Source organism: Populus alba, chromosome 1, assembly GCF_005239225.2.
Source record: "Populus alba chromosome 1, ASM523922v2, whole genome shotgun sequence".
In the NCBI taxonomy this organism is placed as follows: domain Eukaryota; kingdom Viridiplantae; phylum Streptophyta; class Magnoliopsida; order Malpighiales; family Salicaceae; genus Populus; species Populus alba.
In genome coordinates, this window is record NC_133284.1 from 27,959,375 (window position 1) to 27,974,723 (window position 15,349).

The window sequence follows — 15,349 nt, forward strand, 5'->3', positions numbered from 1 at the left end:
CCCTGTATCAAATCGGCGAAGGAGAGAAGCTCACTGGAGCACATTATTTATTGCTGTTTGACATTGAATCACTGTTTTGAAGTTTTTTAAAATTGTTTTTGAAATTATTTTAATATATTGATATTAAAAATAAGATTTATAAAATAAAAAAAATAATATCCTTGATTTTTTCCCAAGCAAAAAGAGATTTAAAATGCAATCTTCGAAACAGGCATTTAATTAGCTTCCTAATTATTCTACAAAAGCTTAAGATCTAAACTAGTAATGGAGTTACGTAAAATAATTAACAAAGAGGAGGACTGGTAGCAAGTAGTTTTCAAAATTTTTGAAAAGGAAAGATATTTCTAACGGTCAGAAAATCAAGTAACGGGCGTTAGTGGAGTGCCGTCCGTCCTCAGTCACGTACATGCTGGAAAATAAGGCCCGTAACGTAACGGCAGTGAGTCTTTTCAATTTCTAGTTTTATTAGCTCTCTTCAAATCCACAATTTACTCTTCTTCAGATTCTCACTCTATCTCTTCCTTCTTTCCTCTTATTTTAGCCTCTCATCATAAATCTAAACAAATTAAATAAAAAAACTCTGGAACATTCACACACTCTCTCTGTCCGGCATTGCTGCAGAGAATAATAATAATTATTATTATAATACTGAATTTCTTCATCGAAAGGCAGGCAGGCCGGCTTTTGTGCCAAAGTCTTTGATTTTTTGGAGGTAAATTGTTTTGGATCTAATGTTTTCGCCATCTTCTTCTTTGATTTATTTTTATTTTTATATTTTAATCAATGAGAAAATGAACAATGTACCTCCATGGAATCCATCTTCTTTTTTCTTTAATTATTTGTTATTTATATAATTAGAAATGAAGAAGATTATTCTTATCTACTTATCTATCTAAAGATAGTTAGATAGATAGAGTTTCTACTAATAGCCAGATGCTGATTTGTTTTTTTTGAAATAGTGGTATAGAGAGAGGGAGTTGGTCAGCGGCAGCTGAGAGAGTGAAATTGAAGTGAATCAGGGGAAGAGGGATTAGTGATTGAAGAGGTAAATGGATTCTTCATCACAGCAGAGAAGAGGAGGGGGTATAGTTTCGCAGTCGCCATCACCATCGCAAACTCCGCGGTCGACTGATAAGGCAGCAAGAGATCTGCGATCTGGGGATTCCCATTCCAACTCCAGCACTAAACAGGATAAAGAAAAGGGTGTCAATGTGCAGGTCATAGTGCGTTGCAGGTCAGTTTTTCTTCTTCTATTTTTTTTAAAAATAGAAATTAGAAAAGTTGGTGTTTTAACTTGTCTTCTGTTTTTTTTTTTTTTTTTTGTAGGCCACTGAGTGAGGATGAGCTGAGGGTTCACACACCGGTGGTGATTTCTTGTAATGAGGGTAGAAGGGAAGTGTCAGCGGTTCAGAATATTGCTAACAAGCAGATTGATAGGAACTTTCTATTTGACAAGGTTTTGTTTGGCACCCTTTCTGTCCTTCGGTTTTGCGTAGTAGAAAAATGGATGTAAATTCATGACTTGTGATGGTTTCTTTTTGTTTATACCGTATAGGTTTTTGGCCCAGCATCCAAGCAAAAGGAGTTGTATGATTCGGCAGTGTCTCCAATTGTGTATGAAGTTCTTGAAGGTTATAACTGCACCATCTTTGCATATGGTCAAACAGGAACAGGGAAGACATACACAATGGAAGGAGGAGCCAGAAAAAAGGTTTGATTTTTCCTCGCCATTTGTCATTTTGTTATCATTCTCTTTGGAAGCAACTGTTCCCAATTGTATTTACTCTCTCTCTTTCTTTTATGGTAGAATGGAGAATTTCCAAGTGATGCCGGTGTGATACCAAGAGCAGTCAAACAGATTTTTGAAATTTTAGAAGCTCAAAATGCAGAGTATAACATGAAAGTGACCTTCTTAGAGTTGTACAATGAGGAAATATCAGATCTTTTGGCCCCAGAAGAAACTTCAAAACTTATAGATGACAAATCTAAGAAACCCATAGCTCTAATGGAAGATGGAAAAGGGGGTGTTTTTGTGAGAGGCTTGGAAGAAGAGATAGTATGTACTGCTAATGAAATTTACAAAATCTTGGATAAGGGTTCTGCTAAAAGGCGCACAGCTGAGACTCTTCTTAACAAGCAAAGTAGTCGCTCTCACTCAATATTTTCCATCACCATTCACATTAAAGAATGTACTCCCGAGGGGGAAGAGATGATCAAATGTGGAAAGCTGAATCTTGTTGATCTTGCTGGTTCTGAGAATATTTCTCGTTCTGGTGCTCGAGAGGTATGGTGTGACTAACACTAGAAATTTATGTACACTAACGGATCCTAATGCAACCGGGAATAGAGCCATTGGCTTTTCCTTCAGTGGGTTTTATGCACCAGCCACAAAGATATCTTTTGTGATTTCTGCAGGATCATGCTTTTGAATTTCTTCATAATCAATACAGTGGCTTAAATGAAGTATTGGTTAATTTTCACAACCTGAACTTTTTCATCCAAAAGGAAATGACTTTTGCAGGGGAGAGCAAGGGAAGCAGGGGAGATCAATAAAAGTTTGCTTACACTTGGTCGTGTGATCAATGCTCTTGTTGAGCATTCTGGTCATGTTCCATATAGGTACTACCAAACAAATAGCATTCTGGTCATGTTCCATTTAAGTATCCACTCTCACATCCTTTTTTGTGATTGCAAACCTTGAAAGTGACTTTAGCTGGAAATGCTTCCAGGGATAGCAAACTAACCAGGCTATTGAGGGATTCACTGGGTGGGAAAACAAAGACATGCATAATTGCCACGATATCACCCTCTATTCATAGTCTGGAAGAAACACTCAGCACTCTTGATTATGCACACCGTGCCAAAAATATAAAGAACAAACCAGAGGTCAGTTGTTTCATTTGACCAATACAATCATACGTAGTGCCTCTAGATCACTTGGTTTTTCAACCAATCCATGTTCCTCTTTTGTCTACCTTTTGAATTGCTCTGATAATTTGTTTTGGTGACCATTTCAGATAAATCAAAAGATGATGAAATCTGCAATGATCAAGGATCTGTATTCTGAAATTGACCGACTGAAGCAAGGTGCTTCACTGTGTATTCAAACTTTCTTGGAAAACATCTACCTTCTCATGCAGTTGAATTGTGAATGTTGTAGTTCCTTTGCATCTCAACTTTATTAACAACATAATTTTTTTCATAAATTTAGATTTGATATCTTGTCTAATGTGTTGATATCTCTTAAAAACAAAATACCAGAGGTATATGCTGCCAGAGAGAAAAATGGAATCTATATACCGCGAGATCGTTATCTCCAAGATGAGGCTGAAAAGAAGGTTCTCTTTCTACCATATTGCTGATATTTTCTTCACTTAGCTTTACATTGAAGTTAGAATATTGATAACTGTTGTGTTTTTATCTACCCAGGCAATGGCTGAAAAAATAGAACGCATGGAGCTTGTATCGGAATCCAAGGACAAAGTATGTTTCATCAAGAGTTTTGCGTTATTCTTTCCCAGTTTCCATGCACAAAAATCAGTCTAATTATTTTGTTGTCTCTTGCAATCAGCAATTTTTGGAGATCCAGGAACTCTACAATTCACAGCTACATTTGACAGCAGATTTAAGCGAGAAACTCGATAAAACTGAGGTAGCTATCTTTAGGCGGTCAAGATTTGGATCTTCTCCATTCCACTTCTCTGCTCCCACCAGCAAGACTTGAATTTATTATTCTCTTCTTTGAAAATTCAGAAAAAGCTCGAGGAAACTGAAAATTCATTAGTGGATCTTGAAGAAAAACACAGACAAGCAAATGTAACTATAAAGGAGAAGGAATTTTTCATATCTAATCTCCTAAAATCTGGTGAGACACCTTGTACTTGAGTTAGTTTTTTCTTTGTTTGATTATCTGTATTATTGGAGAAAAGTAGTGTAAAAGAATTTTTTTTTTTCAAATTTCCTTGATGAAAGATGCAATTCGAATTGTTTCATTTTTCCACAGTTGCTTGATTTTAGGCTTCAAAATATCTTGTACACCTATTAACCAGTTCAATTTACATGACTGACATTTGATAAATGAACTTGTTTTGTTGAAAACTTCCATGCTACTGTACTTGACATGATTTATTTTGTGTTCCAATGATTGGAATTTGAAATTCATCCATCTATGTGATCTCACCTTATGTGTTATTGACTTTCTGCCCATGAACTTTGTTAATCTTTCAGAGAAAGGACTAGTTGAGCGTGCATTTGAGCTTCGATCAGAGCTAGAAAATGCTGCATCTGACGTGTCCAGTTTATTTACCAAAATTGGTTTGTATTGATTCCAAATTTAAACTTAGATTTGGTGTTACTACTGGTGATTGATTGCTAATGCCAATGCATTCAGAGCGGAAGGATAAAATTGAAGACGGGAACAGAGTACTTATACAGAAATTCCAGTCCCAGTTGACCCAACAACTTGAGATCTTACACAAGACTGTGGCAGCCTCAATGACTCAACAAGAGCAGCAGCTGAAAGACATGGAGGAAGATATGCAGTCCTTTGTATCAACAAAAGCCGAGGTTAGATACAAACATGATGCTAATTGAACTTCTCTTCATACTTGTTTATCATTTTTACAAATTTATTTTGTTGCATGCATCAAGGCTACTGAAGAACTTCGAGGAAGGGTTGGAAAGCTGAAAACCATGTATGGATCTGGTATTAAAGCGTTGGATGATATGGCCAAGGAGCTCGAGGAAAATTCTCGTTCTACTTTTGGTAGTCTGAATTCTGAAGTTTCCAAGCATTCGCATGCTGTTGAGGGTGTAAGTATCAAATACCTGCTACTTCGAAGTGACCTTAATTCTTTTTCACTTTTTCTGAGTTTAATTTGTCTATTTGTTTCAGTTCTTCCAAAGAATTGCTACAGAAGCTGATGCATTATTCAATGATCTTCAAAGCAATCTTCAGATGCAGCAGGAAAAGCTAAGTGCATTTGCACAACAGCAGCATAAGGTCTGTAATTGCCTGTTTGGTTTTATAATAGCCATTAATTGAGAGATGCTCGGAATTTTATTACTTTTCATCTGAATTTTATTTTGATACTGGGTACAGGCACATGCGAGAGCAGTAGAAACTGCACAATCAGTTTCAAAAATCGTAGTTAAATTCTTCAAGACTCTAGACGTGCATGCTTCCAACCTGACCCAAATTGTGGAAGAAGCACAAATAATTAATGATCACAAATTGTCTGAACTGGAAAAGAAGTTTGAGGTGGTTTCTGTCATCAAATTTAAATGATTTGATGGATATACGATGCTCTTTTGTATAAAATTAATGTGTTATGCTTGTACCTGTAGGAGTGTGCTGTGAATGAAGAAAGACAATTGGTGGAGAAAGTGGCAGAGCTGCTTGCAAGTTCAAATGTGAGGAAGAAAAAACTGGTAAGTTGCTTTCAGTGGTAAATTTCTGGCAGTTTGATTGGCTGGCTTTTTGTGTGGTTGATCTTCACCTGGTGTGTGTTCTTCAGGTGCAAATGGCGGTGCATGAACTCCGGGAAAGTGCAAACAGCAGAACCAACAAACTGCAGCAAGAAATGTCAACCATGCAGGATTCCACGTCTTCTATCAAAGTTGAATGGTCAGTCCACATGGAAAAAACAGAATCCAACCATTTTGAGGACACGTCTGCAGTGGAAAGTGGAAGGAAAGCCCTGGAAGAGGTTCTTCATAACTGGTATAGGCTGCTTATGCAATTTTTTTTTACTTATTTCTCTTTCTTTTTTTGTTGTTGGCACCATTTTTCATCGTGGTATAATGTTGTCATATGCTTTTTTTCCTACTCTCTTCTGAATTGGTTCCGCAAATTGGTTCAGTATAAATAAGACAAAAATGGGCGCACAACAGTGGAGGAATGCTCAAGAATCCTTGCTCAGCCTAGAAAAAAGCAATGTTCATTCTGTGGATTCCATTGTTAGGTATGCTACTTCCTACGAGTATCATTCTAGCTTTCTTTTTGAGATCACCAATTTATTTTTCACGTTTCTTTCAGTGGAGGAACCAAAGCGAACCAAATCCTTTGTGGACAGTTTTCTTCTGCTGTATCTGCGGCTGTTGAAGATGTTGACATTGGGAACAATGATCTCCTCGCATCCATTGAACGTCAGTATCTTATTTTGCAAGTGTCTATAATTAGTCCATGATGAAGTGAAACTGATGAATGATTTCCTCTGCAGATTCATTACATCTTGACCGTGATGCTTGTGGAAATCTCAATTCCATGATTTTTCCTTGTTGTGGAGATCTGAGGGAACTGAAGGGCAGTCACTACCACAAGATTGTTGAAATTACAGAGAATGCTGGGAAATGTCTTCTGGATGAATATGTGGTAAGCCTTTGATGTCCATTTACAGAAAATTAGCCTGTCATAAACTATACATGTTCATTTTATAAACGCCATCAAACACGCTCACCAACTTTAAATTGGACATCAAACCATTTTTCTGCATCATTGTATAATATTTGGCTGTTACAGCGTATTAACTGCTTCATCCTCTAACTAACAGGTGGACGAGCCATCTTGTTCAACACCAAGAAAGAGGCCATACAATCTGCCAACCTTTGCATCAATTGAAGAACTTAGAACTCCTGCTTTTGAAGAATTGTTGAAGTCATTCTGGGATTCGAAGTCCTCAAAACAAGTAAATGGAGACATCAAACATATTGTGGCAGCATATGACGCTGCCCAATCCTTGAAAGACTCCAGAGTTCCTCTCACCGCTATTAACTAAGGTGAGCAGAGAACATAATAATTAGAGAGGTATAATGGTAAAAAGGGGGGGGGGGGTTGTGTACAGAGTTTATGGGTCAATCACGAACTCTGCATATCTTATTCGTTGATTGGATGTTTAAAGAAAGTTCCTTTTGTATGAAAAAATGTGATAGATTTTTTGTGCACTATAACTCTGCTTGCTTCAATTGACAACAGGGGGCTGTTTTGATTTCGGGATTATTTTATTTTTATTTTGTCTCCCGTAGACATAAATTGCAACAGGATGTAGACAATTCATTAAAATCTGAGTTTGATTTGTTGTTAAATAACCTCTTTAATAGATATTTTAATAATCTCAGACCCCAAGTGGGTGATTGATTTCCGAAGCAATTAAGGTAACATTTAGTTACTGTTTCATGATATAATATATTTGGTTGGAGAAAAGAATATAAAATAAATAAATCTGTTTTACAAAAAAACATAAAACTGTCCTGTATGCCTCTTCTATTTCGAAATCCGGTGCAAGACTAATTAATTAATTGGAATGCCTAGTTCATCTAACATCGAATTTGATGGAAAATATATTTCGAATTTATAAAACTAATATTCTTATGTGGTAAAGCTAAGACATAGAAAGTTTGACTATTTAAAAAAAGGGAGAAACCTTAGGGGGCATTTTGTTACAGGGATTTGAGATTCTACGTGGGAGTTTATATCAAAGTTTGGTTCGTTTCCATGTATTATTAAGTGTTTATATCAAACAAAAAGTAATATGGGTGTTTATATTAAAAAATAAATATTTTATTATCAAATTGACTTTGTTTAAAGGTTGTTGAGAAATATTTATATTTCTCATATTTAAGAATAAAAATAAATAAATATTTTCAAGAACATTGTTACGAAACAAACACTCTTAAAAACACATTCTTTTTTTCCTCCTACATGAAAAAAATGGAATCTTGTCACATATATAATATGCAAATAAGTAATTTGCCTAAACAAATTCCACAGAAGAGGCTTACCGGAACAGAAATATTAAATGCAAATATTAACCCGCAACACGATTTCTCTCCAAGTCTCTCATCCTCTTCCGAAGATCATGCAAAATCTTGAGAGTATATCCATCTTCTTTCTTTTTTAAAGCCTAAAAAGGGGTTTCTGTTCGTATAGTATTAGGATTTGAAATCCGTGTAACACGACAAAACTTGCATGATCCTGGTAAGAATCAATACTGACGCACCCATTTGGAAATATTGTAATGACATAGGAGGTGAAGAGATTGGCGCAAAAGGGCATGAAATTGGTACTTGATTTTTAAATTAAGTTTTCAAGATATTTTGATGGAGTTTCTCCTCTGGCCTTTGTCTGGGTTTAAATTCAGACCATTCGTGTGAAATCAAGCACTGGATCTCCCACCTGGATTGGATCCATCGGGAGTTTTGAGGAATGGCAGGCCGATAGCCGAAGAGGATTTAGGAAGAGGGAATCCGACATTTGGATTTCTGCTCATTCATTCACCATACCCCCCATTCTGCTACAAAGCTAATATAAGAGAAAAAACAAGAGATGACAAAACATTCTCTCTGCCTATTACACGTGTTGAGCTATTGTAATGCAAGATAAGGGAAGTGTGTTGTTTATTGAAACGGTGCCGCAGCGTTTGATCGACATAATAGTAATGTAGTGACGGCTATATTTTTCAAACTTCTCTCCTGGCAGTGCTCATCAGATCCATATTCAGTCCTCATCAAGCTCACTTGTAACACCTTGTTCATTCCAGGGGGGATACGTTGACCTACATTTCAAAATGATCTGCATAACGAATTATCAAAGGAAAAAAAAGTGTTATTTTTTGAAAATAGAACCAGGTAGCGGGCATGTTCTTGGACCTCAAGCAAAGTCTGGTCACTTACTATTCTACATTTTGCACTAGAATCATCAATGTACATATAATAGCATTTTAGGTATGACACCTGGAAAAAGGATGACTGGACCATTCCTTCTAACATAGATGAACTTCTGCACCTGCAAAACAAGCCAATGTTCTGCTTTGTTAGAGATCTCTTAAATCAGATGGCAAGTTTATGTTCAGCAGAAGTCAGTGGGCACCCTCCATCTTAAAGATCTGTTTTTTTCTTTTCGTTTGTTTGTCTACATGCTTCACTTTAGTTGAACTACTACCTATGGAGGACCCTCTTTCCCCAAACCTACCTAACACAGCCCAACTCAAACGAGCTGCCATCATGCAAATTAAATTAGCCACATCAAAATCAAAATCTTTAAGAAACCTTGACAGCAAGCAATGTTCGCATCTCAACAGTCACTGTGAAATCATATATTGCAGCAAGTCAGTTTATGATAATCTAATGCAACATGCATGAGAGCCAGCAATTCGAAGATCTTCATACCTACCACGCATATGTTTGATTTCATAGATTTAAGAGAAACATTTGTACCAACATTTATAGGCAAACACACATGATTATAGGTTCCCAGAATAGATATTGCTAGCAAACATGTTCCAGGCACTAATGAATAGTAGAATACAATGGCATCTAGGGAAAGGTATGATGGTATTTGAATCTACCTGAAAAATTATTCATAATAAGCTTGTACTCAATAGTCCAGCCGGCCTTTCTCTCTCAAATGTTTCATCATCAAAATCTTCATTTGTGGAATTTTCTTGACATATCACTTTGTTCTCTTGCAAAGGATTTAAGCTAAGGGCATCCCAAACCATTGCATCACCGTCATATGTGCTGCCTTGCTTGGGCCCATGAGAGGTATCAGTATTATCCTCTGCGTTATGCCTCACATCACTACATACAAGATCTGTTCTTTTATCATCATCAGCGGCTAGTGGCTCAGCATTCAGGTCAGAGCCCAAATCAAATCCGGATTGATCCTCTGTCCCATGAAAAGCAACAGTAACTGTTCCTTGATCAGATTGATCAGCAGGATCTTTTTTCTGTCTTTTCCATTTCTTAGTAGATGAAGTTCCATCATCTTCAAAATCTTCTTCTTCTCGATCTCTGTGCAAGTAAACCCACAATTTCCTTTCACCATCAAATTGCACACAAGGATCACGCTCATAATGCAAACGATCCAAGGCTCCACTGACAACTTGATTCACTTGGGCATCAGACACGTCTTCAACAATATATTGAGAGTCCCGTATCAAAGTACAAACATCTGCTCTAGTGCCAATACTACCTGGCAATCTAGCAGCTGCATCTCTCACAAGGCAAAGAATTGTAACATGAGGTGGTCGATCACGCTTCAGCATGAAATGGTCTCGAGCTTTTGAAGTTGGCTTACCACCACACCTCCTCAAGGGAGCAACGATAGATTTTTTACCATCAGCAGCCGTGTATGAGAAGGCCCTGTCAGGAATTGAATACCTCAGCACTTCTTCCCTGCGAAAATAAGCTCTCACTTCTTCAGAACTCGGGCTAATAGTGTTGAGACTTTTCTGAGCTCTCAAGTCCCTGAACCTTTCTTTCTCATCCAGGTTACATTGCATCAATGACACAGGCGGTGCAGGAAGACTACCAATTTGTTGAAGAGTCTCTTGCCCGCTTTTCAGCCAATTAGCAAATGAGTCGACCAACTTGACACAACTTTTGTGAGGAAGGCCCCAATATTCTGGAGATGTCACTTCAACAATAGTGTCCTCATCAGTCAAAGCATGAGAAATTGGGCCAATCCAGGACCAACTTTTTGTAGATTTGTCATAAAAAACAAGTGCTTTCCAACCCTTTATTCCTAAAGGTGCTGTTTTCGATGAAAATATCTTGAGAACTCCTCTGACCAAATCCTGGAGTGGCTCCTGTGTCTCGAGTATACATGGATCCATAGGGTTTGATCTCACACGGTTAACAATCTCTTGTACAGTAAGTGAGGGCATTTTCACTTGCACAGCAGGGTGTGATTTATTAACATCTACATTCTCATTAGAAAGAACCCCATTGGTGTCACCTTCATGCGCTCTGTTCAGCTCTGCTGTAGCCTTGCCAACCTCTAAGGAATCTTCTGAAAGAGGAGTGATCATTGCCACACGAACTGCTGAGAGGAGATGTATAATGGAAAAGGAGAAGCCAGAATGAACTGTTGGTGTAATCGGAATATACGGTTTTTTCTGAGGTTTGGCTTCCAGCTCCACATCCACCACTCCTGTTTTTGTAATGTGTGCCTCAGGAGTTTCCCTGTCTGGAGTGACATCATCAGCCTCCAATTTCCTTTTCCCTTTTTTCTTCAATGAAATGGAGTCATCAATTTGCTGCTGAGCACTACTAGACTGCCTATTACTATCTTCATCTCTTCCAGCCATGTCCATCACTTCGTACTTTGCTTTCCGTTTCTTCGTCACCGAGTTGCATGCTAGCAACGAAGCCTCAGATCGGTCACTTTGACCATGAACATATGTTTCCATGCTCTGTCCTTTCTTCCGGAATCTACCCAGTGCATTTTCATCTGACATTAACTGTGTTTCAAGTAACTCATCCTCGTCATCAACAATAAATTCATGGCTAACTTCCCCTTTATGCTTTCTGTCAGAAGGGTGGGCTTTTGACGAGGTCCTGCGTAACCTTTCACCAGATTCCACACGCAATTGACCAATCTTGCCAAATCTGTGTACCCGGTTTCTGTCATTATCATCTTTTAGTTTAGCCAAGCCAATGGGAGAGCTGTCTTCCAAAACTCTAGCACTAGAGCTACGCGTCTCTTGCATCTTACCCTTCTGTTTAGCTTTTGATGAGTATCCAGGCATTTGTCCAGACTCGGTAAAGCCACCCGCCTTTTTGGAGAACTGAGTGACACCATCGAAAGCTAGTTCATTCTCCAGCGTATCTTTCTTAATAGACGAGGCCTTTTTAGCATCTAAGCTAGACTTCAAAAGGGATGAACGATAACCTTCTGAGATACCAATGGGGTAAGCTGACTTGCTTCTCATCAAAGGATTGCTATCCTCCTCCTCCTCTTCCTCCTCCTCCTCCTCCTCCTCAAATTGTTCAGAAGAGTCCGTTTCTGTTTCTTCACCTTTTATATAAATTCTGTTACCTTTCAATGCTCCCTTATCTGGTCCTCCATTCTGTATAACATTCCCTCTGATCTTCTCCCGTGATGATTTTGCTTTCACCCCAGACAGCATCATTCTATCATTCACCTGGGGCGAGGATGCTCTATAAGCTCTAAAATTAAGATCCGGAGACTCTCTCTCTGTCCTCCATTTCTTGCTTCTCATATTCCAGTCATTAATTTTAAATGTAGAATCCATAGAGAAAACTTCTTCTTGGTTCTTGCTATGCCAAATTGGTTCGGCATGATCTGACAATTCAACTCGATTACCTTTACGTGGTAGCTGCAGAGTTTGGCCTTTCAAATACTTCATCTGATCAGGAACTGTGAATTGCGAAAAATTTTCAGCATACTTGGTCTTTTTGGAAGATTCAGACTTGGTCCGAGTATTGCTACGATTTGACGCGAACACTTTAGCTTCTGGCAGCTGATTTGCATTCTTGTTCCTACCATAGGCAAGTAATTCATTGTTTGAAGAGAATGGCAAATCCATGAAACTGTCAGCAGCTAATCCATCACTTCTCAAGAACTCATGCTTCTTTCCCACTTTTGGAACCCTGGATTTCACCATATCACCACCACGTGTCATATTTCTATCTCTTTGGACACCCATTCCATACATTGCATATTCAGCATCATCATTATCAGTTCTCGTTTGATCCCTTAGCCTGAGTGCATCTCCTGAGTCATACCCAGCTAGCTTATTCTGCCGAGAAACCATCAAGGCTGATCGACGTGGCCTTGAAGTCATCCCCAGACCATGATGATCAGAAGGAATTCGACCCAGCACATCTCTAGTTGAAAGATCTTTTGACCTGGCCGACTTAAGTATACCCCTGGGATTTTGCTTTCCATACTTTCCCACTTCCAAACCGACTGGTGAAGAAAATTCCAAATTAGAACCAACCTGGTATGCTGAATTACGTTCAAATTTGGATGCACTCTTCTTATCTTTAACCCTTTTGCCCCAAAACCCATCACCTGATTCTCCTTTATCTGATGAGCCACTCTCCAATTCTCCCTCCACGTTCTCATACATCAAACTGTTATGACTCTTCATAATATTCCAAACCCTAAGTTTCTCATCGATGCTATACCCTTTACAATCAAGCCAAGCATCTCTTATCTGGCACAAATGACTAACCATACTGTTCTGATGCTTCCTCAAAATATGGTAATGCTGCCGTTGCTGAAAGGAATTCAAACCATCCCTATAAAGGGCAACCCTTGGCTCACACAACCCTCCCTTAAGCATCTGAAACAACTTGTTGAGGGGACTACCAAAATGGAAATTCCCACCCTCGAGAAGCTCTTTAAGGGTTCGCATAAAGGTGTCTTGATCCACATCAGGTAAATACTTAGTAAGGCTAAATTTATCATCTTCAGTCAAAACATCATTCCACACATCAACAGACAAAATACCCTCCAAGCCAGGAAGGTCATACAATTCAAAAGGAACACTGCAGGTTAAATTCCCAAATTGGCAAAACTCCGCCCCGGTTTCCCCTAATTCTAACAAGTCAAAATCATCAGATCCCGCCCCTGAATCAGCATCGTCGAATTCATCATCATCATCCTCTTCAACACCTACATCAACAGCATCCTCAACCTCCTCCTCGTCATCATCAGACTTAATCCGCTGCTGATGAAGCAGGTCATCCTCATCCTCGTCACTGGACATGCTAGTATCCCTACTATTGGGAGAAAGCTCCGCATCAAACCTATTAGATGCCTTGAATTTGTTCTTCTCAATCGCCATTGACAAGCTCTATATGATAACTCACTCCAATTTCAAAACCCTAACCCTAAAGACAAAGAAAAGAGAAGTCTATTTAATTATTATTATTATTATTATTATTAAATGAATAAGAAAAGAGTCGTACGTAATTGATACCTGACCTCGTTCGCGCGAGAGATTGGAGAGTCAAACAAGAGAGAGATTCGAAAACCCTAAAATTGAGAGGCTCATTGAAATTGTAAATTAATAAAGAGAGAAGACAGTGAAAGAAGATGACGGGGGACGAGGTGGTGAAGAAGACGATGGTGACGTGGAGGAAAGTGGGACGTCCGATTTGGAACCGGTGAAAAGACGAAAAAGGGTACAGAAGAGAGAAGATATCATGGAGATTAATGAATAAATGAGCAGACAGAGAGGTAAAAAAGAGGACGAGAGGGTTGGTGAAAAAGGAAGGGATGGGCTTGGTTTGACATACGGTAAGAGAAAGAAAGAGAGAAGAGGATGACCGAGTGGGTTGACTCAGCGAGTTTTGGTTCTTATTGTGCTGACTCATCTCTCCCTTCTGTCACTGGAAATCTTCTAAACCGTTGATCTAACTAATCGCTATAACTCCCTCTACTGTATAAATTCACCTTAGCTCCTGTTATGAATTTGATTGAATCCGCCCTCTTAATTTTAATTTTGGACCATTAGAGTAATTTGTTTGTTTTATATTTTAAAAATATTTTTTTTAAAAAAATTAAATTTATTTTAAATTAATTATTTTAAAATATTTTTAGATTATTTTAAAATCCTAATATTAAAAATAAATTGTAAGAAATAAAAAAAAAATCTATTTTAATATATTTTCACAAAAAAAAAAAAAAATAGTAGTATCTCTTAACCTTTTAATATGTTTAAAAAACATAAAAATGATTTTTTAAATGCTTTAAACCTTTTTTTCAATAAAAAGAAACACAACTTAAAAGCTTAGACAGACATGTGATACGTGTATTTCTCCGTCGACATTTCACGTGTCATTATCATATCAAATATAAGTAGTAAATTGAAAAAATGTATTTATAATTAATGATGAAAAAATTAAAAGATAGAATTTTTAAGAAAAATATAAATTATGATGATGAATGAATGATTGTGTGAATGAGGTGGAGGCGGCAAGGATAATGCAGGATGCAAATCAATTGGTTGAAACTGATGGGTCTGTGGGTGGAGGTCGCAGGCCTGTGTGGTGGAGCTGGTGGTGGAGGAGGGTTTACGGTGAAAGGCAAGAGGTTTTGACAGTAGCTAGTATGGTTTTGGTTGTAGTAATTTTTTAAATTATTTTTTGTATTGAAATAGATGAAAATAATATTTTTTTATTTTTAAATAATTATTTTTAAGATTAGTGTATCAAAATGATTTAAAATATAAAAAATTAATTTTTAATAAAAAATTTGATTTTTTAAATATAAATATATTCGTGTTTCTAAACCTTGATGGTGGTTGGTTGGTTTCTCTTTTCACAGAGATTGGGAATAATTTGTTTGTTTCGGATTTTTTGAGAGAGTGTATCATGGTAAACAATGAGAATATACTTTATTACATGTTTCTTTAAAGGGTGACAACATAGACAACAACATTGTAACAGTGACATAGATATTCAAAGTGAAAAATACTTTTTAAAAATCTAAATCAGTTTCAAGAACACCTAAAATCTAATGAATCTGAGTATTCGGAAGTCTGTTAATTTTTTTTTAATGTATTTTAAAAAATAAATAAATAAACGTTTATTTAAT

The 15,349-nt window shown here is 37.5% G+C and overlaps 2 protein-coding genes across 6 annotated transcripts; one reads left to right on the forward strand and one right to left on the reverse strand.

Annotated features, from left to right (window-relative positions):
• The first annotated feature begins 482 nt into the window (after positions 1-482).
• Positions 483-7,008, forward strand: LOC118045695 (kinesin-like protein KIN-5D). 2 transcript variants are annotated; one of them, XM_035054390.2, is made up of 23 exons: positions 483-712; positions 960-1,234; positions 1,327-1,456; positions 1,556-1,711; positions 1,808-2,284; positions 2,522-2,619; positions 2,730-2,886; positions 3,018-3,087; positions 3,262-3,338; positions 3,430-3,483; positions 3,572-3,652; positions 3,754-3,865; positions 4,228-4,314; positions 4,391-4,566; positions 4,651-4,812; positions 4,895-5,002; positions 5,102-5,260; positions 5,347-5,430; positions 5,517-5,722; positions 5,862-5,963; positions 6,038-6,147; positions 6,222-6,373; positions 6,552-7,008. In XM_035054390.2, exons 2-23 carry the CDS (start codon positions 1,050-1,052, stop codon positions 6,774-6,776), a joined length of 3,168 nt encoding a protein of 1,055 aa, XP_034910281.1. In that variant the 5' UTR covers positions 483-712; positions 960-1,049; the 3' UTR covers positions 6,777-7,008. The 2 variants fall into 2 exon arrangements, with proteins under 2 accessions (XP_034910281.1, XP_034910282.1); XM_035054391.2 differs by having other exon boundaries at positions 968-1,234.
• Positions 7,009-8,228: 1,220 nt separating this feature from the next.
• Positions 8,229-14,115, reverse strand: LOC118045656 (uncharacterized). 4 transcript variants are annotated; one of them, XM_035054344.2, is made up of 4 exons: positions 13,736-14,115; positions 9,345-13,641; positions 8,671-8,782; positions 8,229-8,569 (listed from the first exon to the last, which is right to left on the reverse strand). In XM_035054344.2, the coding sequence occupies exon 2, from the start codon at positions 13,593-13,595 to the stop codon at positions 9,357-9,359; it is 4,239 nt and encodes a 1,412-aa protein (XP_034910235.1). In that variant the 5' UTR covers positions 13,596-13,641; positions 13,736-14,115; the 3' UTR covers positions 8,229-8,569; positions 8,671-8,782; positions 9,345-9,356. The 4 variants fall into 4 exon arrangements, with proteins under 4 accessions (XP_034910235.1, XP_034910237.1, XP_034910234.1 ...); XM_035054346.2 differs by having other exon boundaries at positions 8,731-8,782; positions 13,731-14,115; XM_035054343.2 differs by having other exon boundaries at positions 13,731-14,115.
• Positions 14,116-15,349: the final 1,234 nt, after the last annotated feature.

Excerpts from the sequence above, each read along its gene's own strand:
- LOC118045695 (XM_035054390.2), top strand. The coding sequence starts at position 1,050 with ATGGATTCTTCATCACAGCAGAGAAGAGGAGGGGGTATAGTTTCGCAG. Across the intron at positions 1,457-1,555 it reads GGAACTTTCTATTTGACAAG|GTTTTTGGCCCAGCATCCAA; the intron begins GTTTTGTTTGGC and ends TATACCGTATAG. Across the intron at positions 3,653-3,753 it reads AGAAACTCGATAAAACTGAG|AAAAAGCTCGAGGAAACTGA; the intron begins GTAGCTATCTTT and ends TTGAAAATTCAG.
- LOC118045656 (XM_035054344.2), bottom strand. The coding sequence starts at position 13,595 with ATGGCGATTGAGAAGAACAAATTCAAGGCATCTAATAGGTTTGATGCG.